At 57.0% G+C, this 18,328-nt stretch overlaps 1 protein-coding gene across 1 annotated transcript; it reads right to left on the reverse strand.

Moving 5' to 3' along the window:
* Positions 1–1,323: 1,323 nt before the first annotated feature.
* LOC146757427 (insulin receptor-like) lies at positions 1,324–6,300 on the reverse strand. The gene is made up of 2 exons (XM_085520778.1): positions 6,135–6,300; positions 1,324–2,747 (listed from the first exon to the last, which is right to left on the reverse strand). The coding sequence occupies exons 1-2, from the start codon at positions 6,208–6,210 to the stop codon at positions 2,188–2,190; spliced, it is 636 nt and encodes a 211-aa protein (XP_085376904.1). The 5' UTR covers positions 6,211–6,300; the 3' UTR covers positions 1,324–2,187.
* Between the last annotated feature and the right edge of the window lie 12,028 nt (positions 6,301–18,328).

An 18,328-nucleotide genomic window follows, 5' to 3' on the forward strand; every position in this document is an offset into this window, starting at 1 on the left:
TGGCCGTCCCACAGCACACAGCTGCCCACACATTCTTTCAGTTCCTCCACGTGCTGCCCGAGCTCCCATGGCTGCAAGGAGATCTTCCCCTTTGCTGTCTCCTCCGATGTGTTATCAACAACTGAAACACTGCTGGGCTGCACAGTGTGATCCCGAGGGCTGGAGGAGCAGCTCTGAGATAACAGCACGTTGTGACTCAGTCGGTGCTGGAGTTAAATGGGAGATGGGAATTGGCTGAAAGAAGGAGCAGCAAAGGGACATGAGCACAGTGGGCAGGGAGGGCAGGGCCAGGGGATGCTGGGCGCTGCAGCATTCAGTGCTGAGATGCCCAGATAAGCCACCTGAGTGCAGAGAGATTTGCCCACATTGATGCCCTCGGTCCTAAGTGCCACTGCAAAGCTCGTTAGGCAAAGGGAAGCCACGAGCTCGTAATAATTGTGACAAAGCAATTACATGCATGAAGGATACGTTATGGCTGGCAAAGAACAGGGAATGCAGCAATTCCACCAAGAGATTCTCTAAACAAATACCACAGCCTCTGCCATGGCTACTACAGCACAGTCAGTGGTGGAAGCCTGAAGGCAATTAAGAAAGAAGTCAAAACAAAGTCTGAAAGAGTGCTCAGAAACAGTTCCACCAACTAGTGGGGCCAAAGGCCTCACAGAGCAGAACAGACACCACCTCCTGGTGAGCACCAGCTGCCAATGAGAGCACGAAGCAGCGCTCACAACAAGGCCACGTCAGACTCACTCAGGTGCCTTTGAAATGTACCTCCACGACAAAATAAAGGCATCGCAGCATCACTGCCCCAAGAACAAGGAGCACGGAAAACCAAAAGGAGATTTGGCACAGAGCAACACCTGGAATAATTCCCCAGATTCAAATTCCAACCATATGGATACTTCAGGTTGGCTCCCTTTGGTAATGGAGCGTGGGGCAATGCCTGCTATCCCCCCCCAGGACCCCACGCTGAGCTGATGTGAGGGGCTCAGAACGCAGGGTTCTGCCCCAGAGGTGCAATGTTAAATTCCTCCAGGTTTCATGGAAATAAACAGTCACATAAAGGAGAAGAGCCATACGTCCCAATCTGCTGCAGCACAGCCCCAAAACTCGCAGGAATGAGGGATGATGAATGCTCCAGACACAGAAAACTGCTTCAGTTCAACCTCTAACTCTGGGCAACAGAAGAAAACAGACCATGAATGCACAGCAAACCAGGTGCACTGCTGATAATGGCTGTATACCAAAAGAGTTTCCAAACTAAAATGCTTCATAACCTTACGTTTCCTCTCAGAGAAGAAACACACGCAGACTTTCACATGATCTTGCTCAAAGCCTCTTATTCCAGCAATAAAAAATAACCACTTTCTTTAAAAGGAAGCGAGACAATTTGGGGTGAGGAGCAGCAGAGGGGAAACCACATTAATTTCATTAGTTGCTGCATACTGCAAGGAATTCCTTCTGAAATCTGGCACTCAGCACTCGGATTTGCCCTTTAAAGCTTGGCAAGAAATTTTCCTCAGCCCACAAGTTTCCTAATTTCATCTTAGGACACACTGCTTCATTTGGATGCACTACCACCGAGGAGACAGACAGCTCTGAATGTGTCACTTTCACCTCAATTCGCTTTGCTTCTCGTCGGGTGGACTTCACATAAATCAAACCAAACGTATAATTACAACCAAAATTAAGGTCAGCTTCAAGTTTGGAAGAAACAAACCTGTATGAAGTTCAAAGCCACCTTAAGGACGTCGAGAACTGGAGTCTGGGGGCTGGGATGGCAGCTGTGCACACAGCTCTGCAGCACCAAACCCGGCCTTTCCTCCCCTCCCCTTCTCCCAGCTTCCTGCTGTGTGCAAACAGTGCTCACCCACCCACCCATCTCACACCTTTTTATGGCAGGAAGGTTTCAGTAAAAGCATTATTGCATCCTTCCGGAGTCAGCTTTATTCCATAAGACCTTTCCCTGCTGCTCCGTATCCGCCTTTCAATCGATCCAGGCTTTTAATCCCACAGCCCCAAAAGAATTCCTAATACTAGGACACAGACAACAGCTGCACCCATAGAGCTCAACTGGGAGCTCTGGGCAGCCCCTGACTTTCCAGGGAACCCAAACACGGCACTTTTGGGCACGTTATTCACATGGATGGGTAACAGCTGATGGGAGCATCTCGGCTGCCCTGCAGCTCACCCACCTCTCTGGCAGCGGTCGTGGGTCCAGCAGCGCTCGATGAAGATGCCGTTGATGACGGTGGGCGGGCAGTTGCTCTTCCCTTTCACCGTCCCTGGACACACATCTCCACACTCCTCCTTGTCATCCTTGTTGGCGATGATGTAGTTGTCCTCGACGGAGTCCAAAATCCTCGACCAGTCGATGGTGGACAGGTAGCACAGCTCGTTGTTCTTCTCGATGCGCACGGCACCGCGTGTGATGTTCATCAGGTTGTAGAGGCCGATCTCCTTTAGATGAACCATCTCAAAGATGACCAGCGCGTAGTTAAAGAACAGATGTGTTCCTCGGATCACCGTGAGGTTGGGGAAGAGGCCCTTTAAGCTCTCCAGGCCATACACACGGAACAGAAGCAAGTAGTCTGTAATCATAGTCAGTTTGGGGAAGCTGAGCTCACGGAAATCTTCAGGCTTGGTTTTAAACATCAGCAGTATTTGTAAGTGGCCCTCAATCACCGTGCAGTTCTCCAGCAAGCTCAGCCGGGTCAGGTTGTTGCGGATGTCCATGCTTCTGCAAACTGGGAGGCAAAGAACAATGCTGTTTATTTGTTCTTATAAAGGTGACCGTTAGCTGGCTAAACACACCCATTCTTCCAACTGTATCCTAAAATGCAGCTGCATTCAGACTACACGGACGGGTCCTGTGCGACAAAACACGCTGCGAGCGTTAAGAAATAGAGCTGGGAACACTCCCCGGTATACGATTACAAAACACGACTCAATGGGGATTTCATAACGTTCTGCCATCTTGAGTTTGTGGATATTACCTCTACCACGACTGGAAAGGCAGCACCGGGCCTCGGACGTCACTCAGCGTTTACCGAAGTGGAGGTGTCCATGCAACACAGTCTGTTTTCTTTAGATAGTTGCCAGCGACACAACTACCTCACTGCGTTGTGCAATTGGTGCTGGGGGGGTCACTGAGAATGGTGGTGGGGAGGGGAAGATAGGAAAGGAGCAATGGGGAGAACATGGCAGCACTGGGAAGAGAAGGAACACATCCTCCCCTTGAGAATTAACAGCGCAGGATATTTACCTTTTTTGCTCACTGTATATACAGAGCAGTGACTGTAAAACGAAGCTTCGAGAAATCACTTGGCAATAATCAAGCCTTATAAAATTAAGGCACGTGCAGATGTTGGATAGCTCTGACTCTCCAGCTCCCGGTGGGTGCACTAAAGGTCACTGCTGTGCGAGTTAAAAATATACTTTATATGCAAACGTCTTAATGATTGTTTAAAACTTTGCTCAACTGCAATGAGAGAAAAAAAACCAGCCTCAAACTGGCAGTGCTGCTGTGGGACTCAGAGCAGCATTAGTGCCCATTGGGACTGCTGGCACAGCGAGCACACAGCATCAGAGATGCCTTCTGCAAGAAGTGGGGGCACAGAGCATCGTGGAATGGCAGAATTAGGGCTGGAAGGGGAGGAAGGAAAGGCCTAGAATAAATGTCATCGGTGCAACAAGGCTGGGGTGGGTTTTTTTTTAGTAACAATTAAAATCGGTACATTTGTCTCTGAATCATTTCATTCTGAACCCAACAATCTGCCTGTGCTGAGAAGTGATTGACTTCGCTGCAGCCTCTAACGAGCTCCTGACATTCACTCGAGGAAGAGGAACGTAATCACAGCTCAGCGGTGCCAAGTGGATAAGATTCAGAGACCTAAAGGAGATTGGGAGGAGAACAAACTGCTTTCCAGCCACACGCGGACGGGGAGCAGGGCAGGCACAGGGTCTGCTGCTCCCTTCAGACCAGACCCAGCAGTCGGGGAGCAGCCCACAGGGGCTCCCTGCCACGTGATAGCAGTGCCAAGGAGTGCTGCTCAGTGCCCCTGGATGCACTGAGACCCCCACCCACATTGAGGCCCCCGTGGCACTCAGAGCACATCATGGGTCTGTATCTGAACCAATCAAACAGAAGGTGCTGGGATGGTAAACCTGTGAAGATTCAAACGCTCTAGCCAGATTTTTCCACCTTTAGAGAGAATCACGTTTAAGGTTTATCTTTCATTATCTTCTCCAGGTTAGTTTTGATGTGCTGAGCATCACCCACAGCTCCCACACTCCTCCTTCACACCTCCAGGACCCACGAGAAGGAGCCGTAACCACATGAAGCCAAATCTGCTTCTCTGTCTCAGGGCCCTCAACCCCATCGTGTGTCTGAATCCCACTCTGCAGCAGCTCAGAGCACACCACAGCTGCTAAGTCAGCCGTGCATTTACTGTTACCAGGACAACGAGAAGCAGATTTAGGAGAAGTAATGACTGGCTTTGCTGCCAGAGAGGAGCTGCTCCTCCATCTCTGGTTACTCAGAACAAAATAACTTAAAAAAAAATAATAATCGAATAAATGAATCACGATAGACAAGTTTCATTACACCCCCCCAAGAAGAACACTGCAGTGTGATGGAAGTGCACCAACCAAACCTTGGGACCTCAGCAAGATACAGCTGCTGCTCATGGGTCTGCACCATGGGGCCAGGATGACACAGACAGCCCACAAACCATCGCAGATGATCATTGGGGAACCACAGGCTCAAGGAGCAGAGAATACCATCACTGGGGAGCAGACACAGCCCAGAATGCAGCATCCACGAGCTCCATTGCTCAGGGAACAACACGTGTGTGCTCACACAGCCCTTGTGCTGCATCCCCCCAACCCACACTGCAAGTGGAAGCACAGAATGCAGCACACATTGCACACATTGCACATATTGCAGAGCCTTCGAGGTGGGACCTGAGCACAGATCTCTGCTGCAGTGTCTATGCTGTGAATGACACACATTCCAGCCCAGGTTTTGCTGCTGCACCTCCTGTGTCGCTCCTGTTCTCCATCCATAATTGTACAGCACATTTCCTTTCCTACTGTGGAGTAACACAGCGAGCACCATCCGAGCTGTTCACTTTTTACACTTGCAATAAAAAGCAGAATTAGCTTTTAAATAAGCACATAAACACAGCGTTTTGGTGCGGCAGCAATAACAGTGCTTTCAAATCAGTAACTGCTGTGCTGGAGCAGCGTGTGTTTTAATAGCAGTGCTATTCAAAACCAACCCAGCGCTGTGTGTGCAGCCAGCTGTGCCCCTCTGGAGCTGCTCGGGGTCGCCTTTAAGGCCTCCATGCCAAACCTTTGTATGAGGACAGCACGGGGCTCTGAAGCACACAGCGGGGAGAAGCCGAGCAGCCATTGAGTGCTGCATTCTGTGCTTTATTCTCACTGTGTATCGACGTTTCAGCGATGCCCATCGCTGCGCTGGGTGGATTTGGAGCTATTCTCTCTCTCTGCTGCCTTTGCTGGTGGCAAAGCCGACAGGCTGTGGGACCCGCGTGCTTCCCTCCAAAGAAACACATTCACCTTTACCAGGACTCACCGCCCGCACGCACACACACAACACACCGCGCACCCACGCGACCCGTCCCGCAGCGCGGCGGCTCCTGCTGCGGGGTCGCCCCATGTGGGCCCCGTGTCGGCCCGAGCCCCGCACCCGGCTCGTGGCTGCCGAACACCCACCCGATGGCCGCGGCCGGACGGGCCGATGGTCGCAGCGCCGCGGAGGCCCCGCGAGTCCGCCCGGCTCGGCGGCCCAACGCGGCCCCGGAGGAACGCGGAGCACCCGCGGAGCCGCGGCCCGTCGCGCCTCCCACCCGCCCGGGGCCGAAGCGCCGAACCGAGCGATGAAGGTCACCCGAACCTCCCCCCTCCTCCGCCCCCCACGGGAGCGCTCCGGGCCCCGCTGTCCCGCTCCTGAGGCCGCGCCGCCCGCCCCGAGGCCCGGCCCTGCCCCGCCGGGCAGAGGTACAAAGGTACCGCTCCGGGGCCGCCTCTCCCCGCCGCCGTGCGGGGCCGCAGCCCGGGCCCCGCTCCCCCTCGGTCCCTCGGTCCCCCCGCTCCCCGCCCGCACTCACTCTCGGCGCGGCCGCCGCAGGCCGCCAACACCGCAGTCACGGCCAGCACCGCCGCCGCCGCCGCTCTCGGTGCCATGGCCGCGTCCCGGAGCCGCTCGGCGCGTCCCGGCGGGGGCGAATCAGAGGCCGCGGGGCGGGCACGGGGGCCGGGCCCGGCTTCGGGTTCGCATCGTACAGAGGACCCCGAGGAACCGGCCGCCGACCCCAGCGCGGAGCCCAGCCCGGCGGCTCAGGACGCGGCTCTCGGCCACTCCAGCGCAGGCCGGGCGGGCGGCCGCCTCCTGCCCAGTAAACAAGGGGCTCTTGTGGGGGGGAGGGGAAGAGGGGGGGGGTGGGAGGGGAGGAAGAGGGGGGGGGTGGGAGGTGAGGAAGGGGGGGGGGGGGGGGGGCACGGCGTCGGCGGCTATGCGTCGCTGCCCATGCGGCTCGACTAGGTCGGCACGGTCTACCCGGCTCCGAGCGGGCCGTGGTGCTCTGCGGCGGCTGCTAGAGGTCGCTGCCTATGCGGCTCGACTAGGTCGGCACGGTCTACCCTGCTCCGTGCGTGCGCGAGGGCTCGGCGGCGGTCGGTAGGTGTCGCTGCACGTCTGCCAGCCCGTCCGTCAGCGACCTCTAGCGTCCGCGGCGGAGCAGGGTAGACCGTGCCGACGTGAGCCGGCCGCCGCTCAGCGACCCCTGGCCTCCGCCGCATGAGCTTCGGTCCGCTCGGAGCCGGGTAGACCGTGCCGACCAACTCGAGCCGGACGTGCAGCGACCGCTGGCCAGCGTGGAGGCTCGTGTGCGCCGGCACGGTCCATCCTCTCCCGGCGGGCTCCGTTCGGTTCGTACGTTCCTCGGTGGTGTCCGGGGGGTCTCAGCCGCGGCGGCTCGAGTGCGCCGGCACTGCAAAGCCCCTCCCTGCGGGCTCCGCTCGGCACGGACTTTCCTCGTCGGCGTCCGGCAATCTGAGCCGCGGCGGCTCGAGTGCGCCGGCACGGTCCAATCGCTCCCGGCGGGTTCCGCTCGACTCGGACGCTCCTGGGCGGAGTCGGGCGATCTGAGCCGCGGCGGCTCGAGTGCGCCGGCACGGTCCAGCCTCTCCAGGCGGACTCAGCTCGGCTCGGACGTTCCGCGGAAGTGGCCAAGTGCCGCTCTTGTGGGGGGGGGGGAAGAGGGGGGGGTGGAGGGGGGAGTTAGAAGATGGGGGGGGGGCACGGCGTCGGAGGCTAGAGGTCGCTGCCTATGCGGCTCGACTAGGTCGGCACGGTCTACCCGGCTCCGAGCGGGCCATGGTGCTCGGCGGCGGCTGCTAGAGGTCGCTGCCCGTGCGGCTTGCGTGTAGCTGCCAGGTCTACCCACTTTCGGCTAGGCTTTGCCGCCCTGTGAGATGGGGGGCGCTAAAGCTCCGGAGCTTGCTGGGGGGTCACTGTAGTTTCTTACCTACCGCTACGTCGACGTAGAGCGCCGCTTACCCTCGGCGCCGCTGCCGGTAGTCGGCGCCGTTCTTTTCCGAAGCCGTTTTTTCTTACGCCTTCCGTTTTCGTCTGCAGGAGCGAGCGCGTGCTCGTCTCCAGAGGCGGCAACGAGCGGGCGCAGGCGAGCGCGGTTGAGCGCCGGGCTGTGGATTTTTTGTGGGCTGTCAGATCTATGGGGCAGGAGATGCTGTGGGGCTGATGTTGGTCAGATCGATGGGGCAGGAGATGCTGTGGGTCAGATCTATGGGGCAGGAGCTGCTGTGGGGAACATGTGGGTCAGATCTATGGGGCAGGATCTGCTGTGGGGCTGATGTGGGTCAGATCTATGGGGCAGGAGATGCTGTGGGTCAGATCTATGGGGCAGGAGCTGCTGTGGGGAACATGTGGGTCAGATCTATGGGGCAGGAGCTGCTGTGGGGCAGATGTGGGTCAGATCTATGGGTCAGCAGCTGCTGTGGGGCTGATGTGGGTCGGATCTATGGGGCAGGAGCTGCTGTGGGGCTGATGTGGGTCAGATCTATGGGGCAGGAGCTGCTGTGGGGCTGATGTGGGTCAGATCTATGGGGCAGGAGCTGCTGTGCGACAGATGTGGGTCAGATCTATGGGGCAGGAGCTGCTTTGGGGCAGAAGTGGGTAAGATCTATGGGGTAGGAGATGGTGTCTGGCAGATGTGGGTCAGATCTATGGTGTAGGAGCTGCTGTGGGGCTGATGTGGGTCAGATCTATGGGGCAGGAGCTGCTGTGGGGCTGATGTGGGTCAGATCTATAGGGCAGGAGCTGCTGTGGGGCTGATGTGGGTCAGATCTATGGGGCAGGAGCTGCTGTGGGTCTGATGTGGGTCAGATCTATGGGGCAGGAGCTGCTGTGGGTCTGATGTTGGTCAGATCTATGGGGCAGGAGATGCTGTGGGGCTGATGTGTGTCAGATCTATGGGGCAGGAGATGCTGTGGGTCAGATCTATGGGGCAGGAGCTGCTGTGGGGAACATGTGGGTCAGGTCTATGGGGCAGGAGCTGCTGTGGGGCAGATGTGGGTCAGATCTATGGGGCAGGAGCTGCTGTGGGTCCGATGTGGGTCAGATCTATGGGGCAGGAGCTGCTGTGGAGCTGATGTGGGTCAGATCTATGGGGCAGGAGCTGCTGTGGGGCTGATGTGGGTCAGATCTATGGGGCAGGAGATGCTGTGGGGCTGATGTGGGTCAGATCTATGGGGCAGGAGCTGCTGTGGGTCAGATCTATGGGGCAGGAGCTGCTGTGGGGAACATGTGGGTCAGATCTATGGGGCAGGAGCTGCTGTGGGGCTGATGTGGGTCAGATCTATGGGGCAGGAGATGCTGCGGGGCTGATGTGGGTCAGATCTATGGGGCAGGAGCTGCTGTGGGGAACATGTGGGTAAGGTCTATGGGGCAGGAGCTGCTGTGGGGCAGATGTGGGTCAGATCTATGGGGCAGGAGATGCTGTGGGGCTGATGTGGGTCAGATCTATGGGGCAGAAGCTGCTGTGCGACAGATGTGGGTCAGATCTATGGGGCAGGAGCTGCTGTGGGGCAGAAGTGGGTAAGATCTATGGGGTAGGAGATGGTGTGTGGCAGATGTGGGTCAGATCTATGGTGTAGGAGCTGCTGTGGGGCTGATGTGGGTCAGATCTATGGGGCAGGAGCTGCTGTGGGGCTGATGTGGGTCAGATCTATAGGGCAGGATCTGCTGTGCAAGAGATGTGGGTCAGATCTATCGGGCAGGAGCTGCTGTGGGGCTGATGTGGGTCAGATCTATGGGGCAGGAGCCTCTGTGGGGCTGATGTGGGTCAGATCTATGGGGCAGGAGATGCAGTGGGGCTGATGTGGGTCAGATCTATGGGGCAGGATCTGCTGTGGGGCTGATGTGGGTCAGATCTATGGGGCAGGAGATGCTGTGGGTCAGATCTATGGGGCAGGAGCTGCTGTGGGGAACATGTGGGTCAGGTCTATGGGGCAGGAGCTGCTGTGGGGAACATGTGGGTCCGGTCTATGGGGCAGGAGCTGCTGTGGGGCAGATGTGGGTCAGATCTATGGGGCAGGAGCTGCTGTGGGTCTGATGTGGGTCAGATCTATGGGGCAGGAGCTGCTGTGGGGCTGATGTGGGTCATATCTATTGGGCAGCAGCTGCTTTACATATGATGTGTGTCAGATCTATGTGGCTGGAGCTGCTGCGGGGAACATGTTGGTCAGATCTATGGGGCAGGAGCTGCTGTGGGGCTGATGTGGGTCAGATCTATGGGGCAGGAGATGCTGTGGGGCTGATGTGGATCAGATCTATGGGGCAGGAGATGTTGTGGGTCAGATCTATGGGGCAGGAGCTGCTGTGGGGAACATGTGAGTCAGGTCTATGGGGCAGGAGCTGCTGTGGGGCAGATGTGGGTCAGATCTATCGGGCAGGAGCTGCTGCGGGTCTGATGTGGGTCATATCTATGGGGCAGGAGCTGCTGTGGAGCTGATGTGGGTCAGATCTATGGGGCAGGAGCTGCTGTGGGGCTGATGTGGGTCAGATCTATGGGGCAGGAGATGCTGTGGGGCTGATGTGGGTCAGATCTATGCGGCAGGAGATGCTGTGGGGCTGATGTGGGTCAGATCTACAAGGCAGGAGATGCTGTGGGTCAGATCTATGGGGCAGGAGCTGCTGTGGGGAACATGTGGGTCAGGTCTATGGGGCAGGAGCTGCTGTGGGGCAGATGTGGGTCAGATCTATGGGTCAGCAGCTGCTGTGGGGCAGATGTGGGTCAGATCTATGGGGCAGGAGATGCTGTGGGGCTGATGTGGGTCAGATCTATGGGGCAGAAGCTGCTGTGCGACAGATGTGGGTCAGATCTATGGGGCAGGAGCTGCTGTGGGGCAGAAGTGGGTAAGATCTATGGGGTAGGAGATGGTGTGTGGCAGATGTGGGTGAGATCTATGGTGTAGGAGCTGCTGTGGGGCTGATGTGGGTCAGATCTATGGGGCAGGAGCTGCTGTGGGGCTGATGTGGGTCAGATCTATAGGGCAGGATCTGCTGTGCAAGAGATGTGGGTCAGATCTATCGGGCAGGAGCTGCTGTGGGGCTGATGTGGGTCAGATCTATGGGGCAGGAGCCTCTGTGGGGCTGATGTGGGTCAGATCTATGGGGCAGGAGATGCAGTGGGGCTGATGTGGGTCAGATCTATGGGGCAGGAGCTGCTGTGGGGAACATGTGGGTCAGGTCTATGGGGCAGGAGCTGCTGTGGGGAACATGTGGGTCCGGTCTATGGGGCAGGAGCTGCTGTGGGGCAGATGTGGGTCAGATCTATGGGGCAGGAGCTGCTGTGGGTCTGATGTGGGTCAGATCTATGAAGCAGGAGCTGCTGTGGGGCTGATGTGGGTCATATCTATTGGGCAGCAGCTGCTTTACATATGATGTGTGTCAGATCTATGGGGCAGGAGCTGCTGCGGGGAACATGTGGGTCAGATCTATGGGGCAGGAGCTGCTGTGGGGCTGATGTGGGTCAGATCTATGGGGCAGGAGATGCTGTGGGGCTGATGTGGATCAGATCTATGGGGCAGGAGATGTTGTGGGTCAGATCTATGGGGCAGGAGCTGCTGTGGGGAACATGTGAGTCAGGTCTATGGGGCAGGAGCTGCTGTGGGGCAGATGTGGGTCAGATCTATCGGGCAGGAGCTGCTGCGGGTCTGATGTGGGTCAGATCTATGGGGCAGGAGCTGCTGTGGAGCTGATGTGGGTCAGATCTATGGGGCAGGAGCTGCTGTGGGGCTGATGTGGGTCAGATCTATGGGGCAGGAGATGCTGTGGGGCTGATGTGGGTCAGATCTATGCGGCAGGAGATGCTGTGGGGCTGATGTGGGTCAGATCTACAAGGCAGGAGATGCTGTGGGTCAGATCTATGGGGCAGGAGCTGCTGTGGGGAACATGTGGGTCAGGTCTATGGGGCAGGAGCTGCTGTGGGGCAGATGTGGGTCAGATCTATGGGTCAGCAGCTGCTGTGGGTCTGATGTGGGTCAGATCTATGGGGCAGGAGCTGCTGTGTGGCAAATGTGGGTCAGATCTATGGGGCAGGAGCTGCTGTGGGTCAGATCTATGGGGCTGGAACAGATGTGGGCCTGATGTTGGTCAGATTTATGGAGCAGGAGCTGCTGTGTTGCAGATGTGGGTCAGATCTATGGTGCAGGAGCTGCTGTGGGTCTGATGTGGGTCAGATCTATGGGGCAGGAGCTCTGTGGGGCTGATGTGGGTCAGATCTATGGGGCAGGAGCTGCTGTGGGGCAGATGTGGGTCAGATCTATGGGTCAGCAGCTGCTGTGGGGCTGATGTGGGTCAGATCTATGGGGCAGGAGCTTCTGTGGGGCTGATGTGGGTCAGATCTATGGGGCAGGAGCTGCTGTGGGGCTGATGTGGGTCAGATCTATGGGGCAGGAGCTGCTGTGCGACAGATGTGGGTCAGATCTATGGGGCAGGAGCTGCTGTGGGGCAGAAGTGGGTAAGATCTATGGGGTAGGAGATGGTGTCTGGCAGATGTGGGTCAGATCTATGGTGTAGGAGCTGCTGTGGGGCTGATGTGGGTCACATCTATGGGGCAGGAGCTGCTGTGGGGCTGATGTGGGTCAGATCTATAGGGCAGGAGCTGCTGTGGGGCTGATGTGGGTCAGATCTATGGGGCAGGAGCTGCTGTGGGTCTGATGTGGGTCAGATCTATGGGGCAGGAGCTGCTGTGGGGCTGATGTTGGTCAGATCTATGGGGCAGGAGCCTCTGTGGGGCTGATGTGTGTCAGATCTATGGGGCAGGAGATGCTGTGGGGCTGATGTGGGTCAGATCTATGGGGCAGGAGATGCTGTGGTTCAGATCTATGGGGCAGGAGCTGCTTTGGGGAACATGTGGGTCAGGTCAATGGGCAGGAGCTGCTGTGGGGCAGATGTGGGTCAGATCTATGGGGCAGGAGCTGCTGTGCGACATATGTGGGTCAGATCTATGGGGCAGGAGCTGCTGTGGAGCTGATGTGGGTCAGATCTATGGGGCAGGAGCTGCTGTGGGGCTGATGTGGGTCAGATCTATGGGGCAGGAGATGCTGTGGGTCAGATCTATGGGGCAGGAGCTGCTGTGGGGCTGATGTGAGTCAGATCTATGGGGCAGGAGATGCTGTGGGGCTGATGTGGGTCAGATCTATGGGGCAGGAGCTGCTGTGGGTCTGATGTGGGTCAGATCTATGGGGCAGGAGCTCTGTGGGGCTGATGTGGGTCAGATCTATGGGGCAGGAGCTGCTGTGGGGCTGATGTGGGTCAGATCTATTGGGCAGGAGATGCTGTGGTGCTGATGTGGGTCAGATCTATGGGTCAGGAGATGCTGTGGGTCAGATCTATGGGGCAGGAGCTGCTGTGGGGAACATGTGGGTCAAGTCTATGGGGCATGAGCTGTTGTGGGGCAGATGTGGGGCAGATCTATGGGTCAGCAGCTGCTGTGGGTCTGATGTGGGTCAGATCTATGGGGCAGGAGTTGCTGTGGGTCATATCTATTGGGCAGCAGCTGCTTTACATATGATGTGTGTCAGATCTATGGGACAGGAGCTGCTGCGGGGAACATGTTGGTCAGATCTATGGGGCAGGAGCTGCTGTGGGGCTGATGTGGGTCAGATCTATGGGGCAGGAGATGCTGTGGGGCTGATGTGGGTAAGATCAATGGGGCAGGAGATGCTGTGGGGAACATGTGGGTCAGGTCTATAGGGCAGGAGCCTCTGTGGGGCAGATGTGGTTCAGATCTATGGGTCAGCAGCTGCTGTGGGTCTGATGTGGGTCAGATCTATGGGGCAGGAGCTGCTGTGGGGCTGATGTGGGAAAGATCTATGGGGCAGGAGCTGCTGTGGGGCTGATGTGGGTCAGATCTATGGGGCAGGAGCTGCTGTGGTTAAGATCTATTTGGCAGGATCTGCTGTGGGGCAGATTTGGGTCAGATCTATGGGGCAGGAGCTCCTGTGGGTCATATCTATTGGGCAGCAGCTGCTTTACATACGATGTGTGTCAGATCTATGGGTCAGGAGCTGCAGTGGGGCTGATGTGGGTCAGATCTATGGGGCAGGAGCTGCTCTTGGGAACATGTGGGTCAGATCTATGGGGCAGGAGCTGCTGTGGGGCTGATGTGGGTCAGATCTATAGGGCAGGAGCTGCTGTGCGACAGATGTGGGTCAGATCTATGGGGCAGGAGCTGCTGTTGGGCTGATGGGGGTCAGATCTATGGGGCAGGAGCTGCTGTGCGACAGATGTGGGTCAGATCTATGGGGCAGGTGCTGCTGTGCGAAATATGTGGGTCAGATCTATGGGGCAGGAGCTGCTGTGGGTCTGATGTGGGTCAGATCTATCGGGCAGGAGATGCTGTGGGGCTGATGTGGGTCAGATCTATGGGGCAGGAGCTGCTGTGGGGCTGATGTGGGTCTGATCTATGGGGCAGGAGCTGCTGTGCGACAGATGTGGGTCAGATCTATGGGGCAGGAGCTGTTGTGGGGCATATGTGGGTCAGATCTATGGGGCAGGAGCTGCTGTGGTGCTGATGTGGGTCCGATCCTTGGGGCTGAAGCGGCTGTGGGTCATATCTATTGGGCAGCAGCTGCTTTACATATGATGTGTGTCAGATCTATGGGTCAGGAGCTGCAGTGGGGCTGATGGGGGTCAGATCTATGGGGCAGGAGCTACTGTGGGGCTGATGTGGGTCAAATCAATGGGGCAGAGCTGCTCTTGGGAACATGTGGGTCAGATCTATGGGGCAGGAGCTGATGTGGGGCTGATGTGGGTCAGATCTATAGGGCAGGAGCTGCTGTGCGAAAGTTGTGGGTCAGATCTATGGGGCAGGAGCTGCAGTGGGGCTGATGGGGGTCAGATCTATGGGGCAGGAGCTGCTGTGGGTCTGATGTGGGTCAGATCTATGGGGCAGGAGATGCTGTGGGGCTGATGTGGGTCAGATCTATGGGGCAGGAGATGCTGTGGGTCAGATCTATGGGGCAGGAGCTGCTGTGGGGAACATGTGGGTCAGGTCTGTGGGGCAGGAGCTGCTGTGGGGCAGATGTGGGTCAGATCTATAGGTCTGCAGCTGCTGTGGGTCTGATGTGGGTCAGATCTATGGGGCAGGAGATGCTGTGGTTAAGATCTGTTTGGCAGGATCTGCTGTGGGGCAGATTTGGGTCAGATCTATGGGGCAGGAGCTGCTGTGTGGCAAATGTGGGTCAGATCTATGGTGCAGGAGCTGCTGTGGGGCAGATGTAGGGCTTCTCTATGGGGCAGGAGCTGCTGTGAGGCTGATGGGTGTTAGATCTATGGGGAGGAGCTGCTGTGGTGCAGATGTGGGTCAGAGCTATGGGGCAGGTCCTGCAGTGGAGATGATGTACGTCAGATCTATGGGGCAGTAGCTTCTGTGGGGCTGCTGTGGGTTAGATCTATGGGGCAGCAGCTGTTGTGGGTCATATCTATTGGGCAGCAGCTGTTTTACATATGATGTGTGTCAGATCTATGGGGCAGGAACTGTAGTGGGGCTGATGTCGGTCAAATCAATGGGGCAGAGCTGCTCTTGGGAACATGTGGGTCAGATCTAAGGGGCAGGTGCTGCTGTGCGGCATATGTGGGTCAGATCTATGGGGCAGCAGCTGCTGTGGGGCTGATGTGGGTCCGATCTATGGGGCAGGAGCTGCTGTGGGGCTGATGTGGGTCAGATCCTTGGGGCTGAAGCTGCTGTGGGTCATATCTATTGGGCAGCAGCTGATTTACATATGATGTGTGTCAGACCTATGGGGCAGGAGCTGCTGTGGGGTTGATGTGGGTTAGATCTATGGGGCATGAGCTACTGTGGGGCTGATGGGGGTCAGATCTATGGGGCAGGTGCTGCTGTGGGGCTGATGGGGGTCAGATCTATGGGGCAGGAAATACTGTGGGGCTGATGTTGGTCTGATCTATGGGGCAGGAGCTGCTGTGCGACTGATGTGGGTCAGATCTATGGGGCAGGAGCTGCTGTGGGGCTGATGTGGGAAAGATCTATGGGGCAGGAGCTGCTGTGGGGCTGATGTGGGTCAGATCTATGGGGCAGGAGCTGCTGTGGTTAAGATCTATTTGGCAGGATCTGCTGTGGGGCAGATTTGGGTAAGATCTATGGGGCAGGAGCTGCTGTGGGGCTGATGTGGGACAGATCCTTGGGGCTGAAGCTGCTGTGGGTCAAATCTATTGGGCAGCAGCTGCTTTACATATGATGTGTGTCAGATCTATGGGGCAGGAGCTGCTGTGGGGTTGATGTGGGTTAGATCTATGGGGCAGGAGCTGCTGTGCGAAAGATGTGGGTCAGATCTATGGGGCAGGTGCTGCTGTGGGGCTGATGGGGGTCAGATCTATGGGGCAGGAGGTCCTGTGTGGCTGATGTTGGTCTGATCTATGGGGCAGGAGCTGCTGTGCGACAGATGTGGGTCAGATCTATGGGGCAGGTGCTGCTGTGCGACATATGTGGGTCAGATCTATGGGGCAGGAGCTGCTTTGCGACAGATGTGGGTCAGATCTATGGGGCAGGTGCTGCTGTGCGACATATGTGGGTCAGATCTATAGGGCAGGATCTGCTGTGGGGCTGATGTGGAAAGATCTATGGGGCAGGAGCTGCTGTGGGGCTGATGTGGGTCTGATCTATGGGGCAGGAGCTGCTGTGCGACAGATGTGGGTCAGAGGTATGAGGCAGGAGCTGCAGTGGAGATGATGTACGTCAGATCTATGGGGCAGGAGCTGCTGTGGGGCTGCTGTGGGTTAGATCTATGGGGCAGGAGCTGTTGTGGGTCATATCTATTGGGCAGCAGCTGCTTTACATATGATGTGTGTCAGATCTATGGGGCAGGAGCTGCAGTGGGGCTGATGGGGGTCAGATCTATGGGGCAGGAGCTACTGTGGGGCTGATGTGGGAAAGATCTATGGGGCAGAGCTGCTCTTGGAATCATGTGGGTCAGATCTATGAGGCAGGAGCTGCTGTGGGGCTGATGTGGGTCAGATCTATAGGGCAGGAGCTGCTGTGGGTCATATCTATTGGGCAGCAGCTGCTTTACATATGATGTGTGTCAGATCTATGGGGCAGGAGCTGTTGTGGGGCTGATGGGGGTCAGATCTAAGGGGCAGGAGCTACTGTGGGGCAGCTGGGGGTCAGATCTATGGGGCTGGAGCTACTGTGGGGCTGATGTTGGTCTGATCTATGGGGCAGGAGCTGCTATGCGACAGATGTGGGTCAGATCTATGGGGCAGGTGCTGCTGTGCGACATATGTGGGTCAGATCTATGGGGCAGGATCTGCTGTGGGGCTGATGTGGGAAAGATCTATGGGGCAGGAGCTGCTGTGGGGCTGATGTGGGTCTGATCTATGGGGCAGGAGCTGCTGTGCGACAGATGTGGGTCAGATCTATGGGGCAAGAGCTGCTGTGGGGCATATGTGGGTCTGATCTATGGGGCAGGAGCTGCTGTGGTTAAGATCTATTTGGCAGGATCTGCTGTGAGGCTGATTTGGGTCAGATCTATGGGGCAGGAGCTGCAGTGGAGTTGATGTAGGTCAGATCTATGGGGCAGGAGCTGCTGTGGGGCTGCTGTGGTTTAGATCTATGAGGCAGGAGCTGTTGTGGGTCATATCTATTGGGATGTAGCTGCTTTACATATGATGTGTGTCAGATCTATGGGGCAGGAGCTGCAGTGGGGCTGATGGGGGTCAGATCTATTGGGCAGCAGCTACTTTACATATGAAGTGTGTCAGATCTATGGAGCAGGAGCTGCTGTGGGGTTGATGTGGGTTAGATCTATGGGGCAGGAGCTGCTGTGCGACAGATGCGGGTCAGATCTATGGGGCAGGTGCTGCTGTGCGACATATGTGGGTCAGATCTATGGGGCAGGATCTGCTGTGGGGCTGATGTGGGAAAGACCTATGGAGCAGGAGCTGCTGTGGGTCAGATTTGGGTCAGATCTATGGGGCAGGAGCTGCTGTGGGTCAGATTTATTAGTCAGGAGCTGCTGTGTGGCTGATGTGGGTCAGATCTATGGGGCAGGAGATGCTGTGGGTCTGATGTGGGTCTGATCTATGGGGCAGGAGCTGCTGTGTGGCTGATGTGGGTCAGATCCTTGGGGCTGAAGCTGCTGTGGGTCATATCTATTGGGCAGCAGCTGCTTTACATATGATGTGTGTCGGATCTATGGGGCAGGAGCTGCTGTGCGACAGATGTGGGTCAGATCTATGGGGCAGGAGCTGCTGTGGGGCATATGTGGGTCAGATCTATGGGGCAGGAGCTGCTGTGGGGCTGATGTGGGTCAGATCTAAGAGGCAGGAGCTACTGTGGGGCTGATGTGGGTCAGATCTATGCGGCAGGAGCTGTTGTGGGGCTGATGGGGGTCAGATCTATGGGGTAGGAGCTACTGTGGGGCTGATGTGGGTCAAATCAATGGGGCAGAGCTGCTCTTGGGAACATGTGGGTCAGATCTATGAGGCAGGAGCTGCTGTGGGGCTGATGTGGGTCATATCTATGGGGCAGGAGCTGCTGTGGTTAAGATCTATTTGGCAGGATCTGCTGTGGGGCAGATTTGGGTCAGATCTATGGGGCAGGAGCTGCAGTGGAGATGATGTACGTCAGAGCTATGGGGCAGGAGCTGCTGTGGGGCTGCTGTGGGTTAGATCTATGGGGCAGGAGCTGTTGTGGGTCATATCTATTGGGCAGCAGCTGCTTTACATATGATGTGTGTCAGATCTATGGGGCAGGAG

This window comes from Coturnix japonica, chromosome 21 (assembly GCF_054131305.1).
Source record: "Coturnix japonica strain WE chromosome 21, WE-NBRP24, whole genome shotgun sequence".
Classification (NCBI taxonomy): domain Eukaryota; kingdom Metazoa; phylum Chordata; class Aves; order Galliformes; family Phasianidae; genus Coturnix; species Coturnix japonica.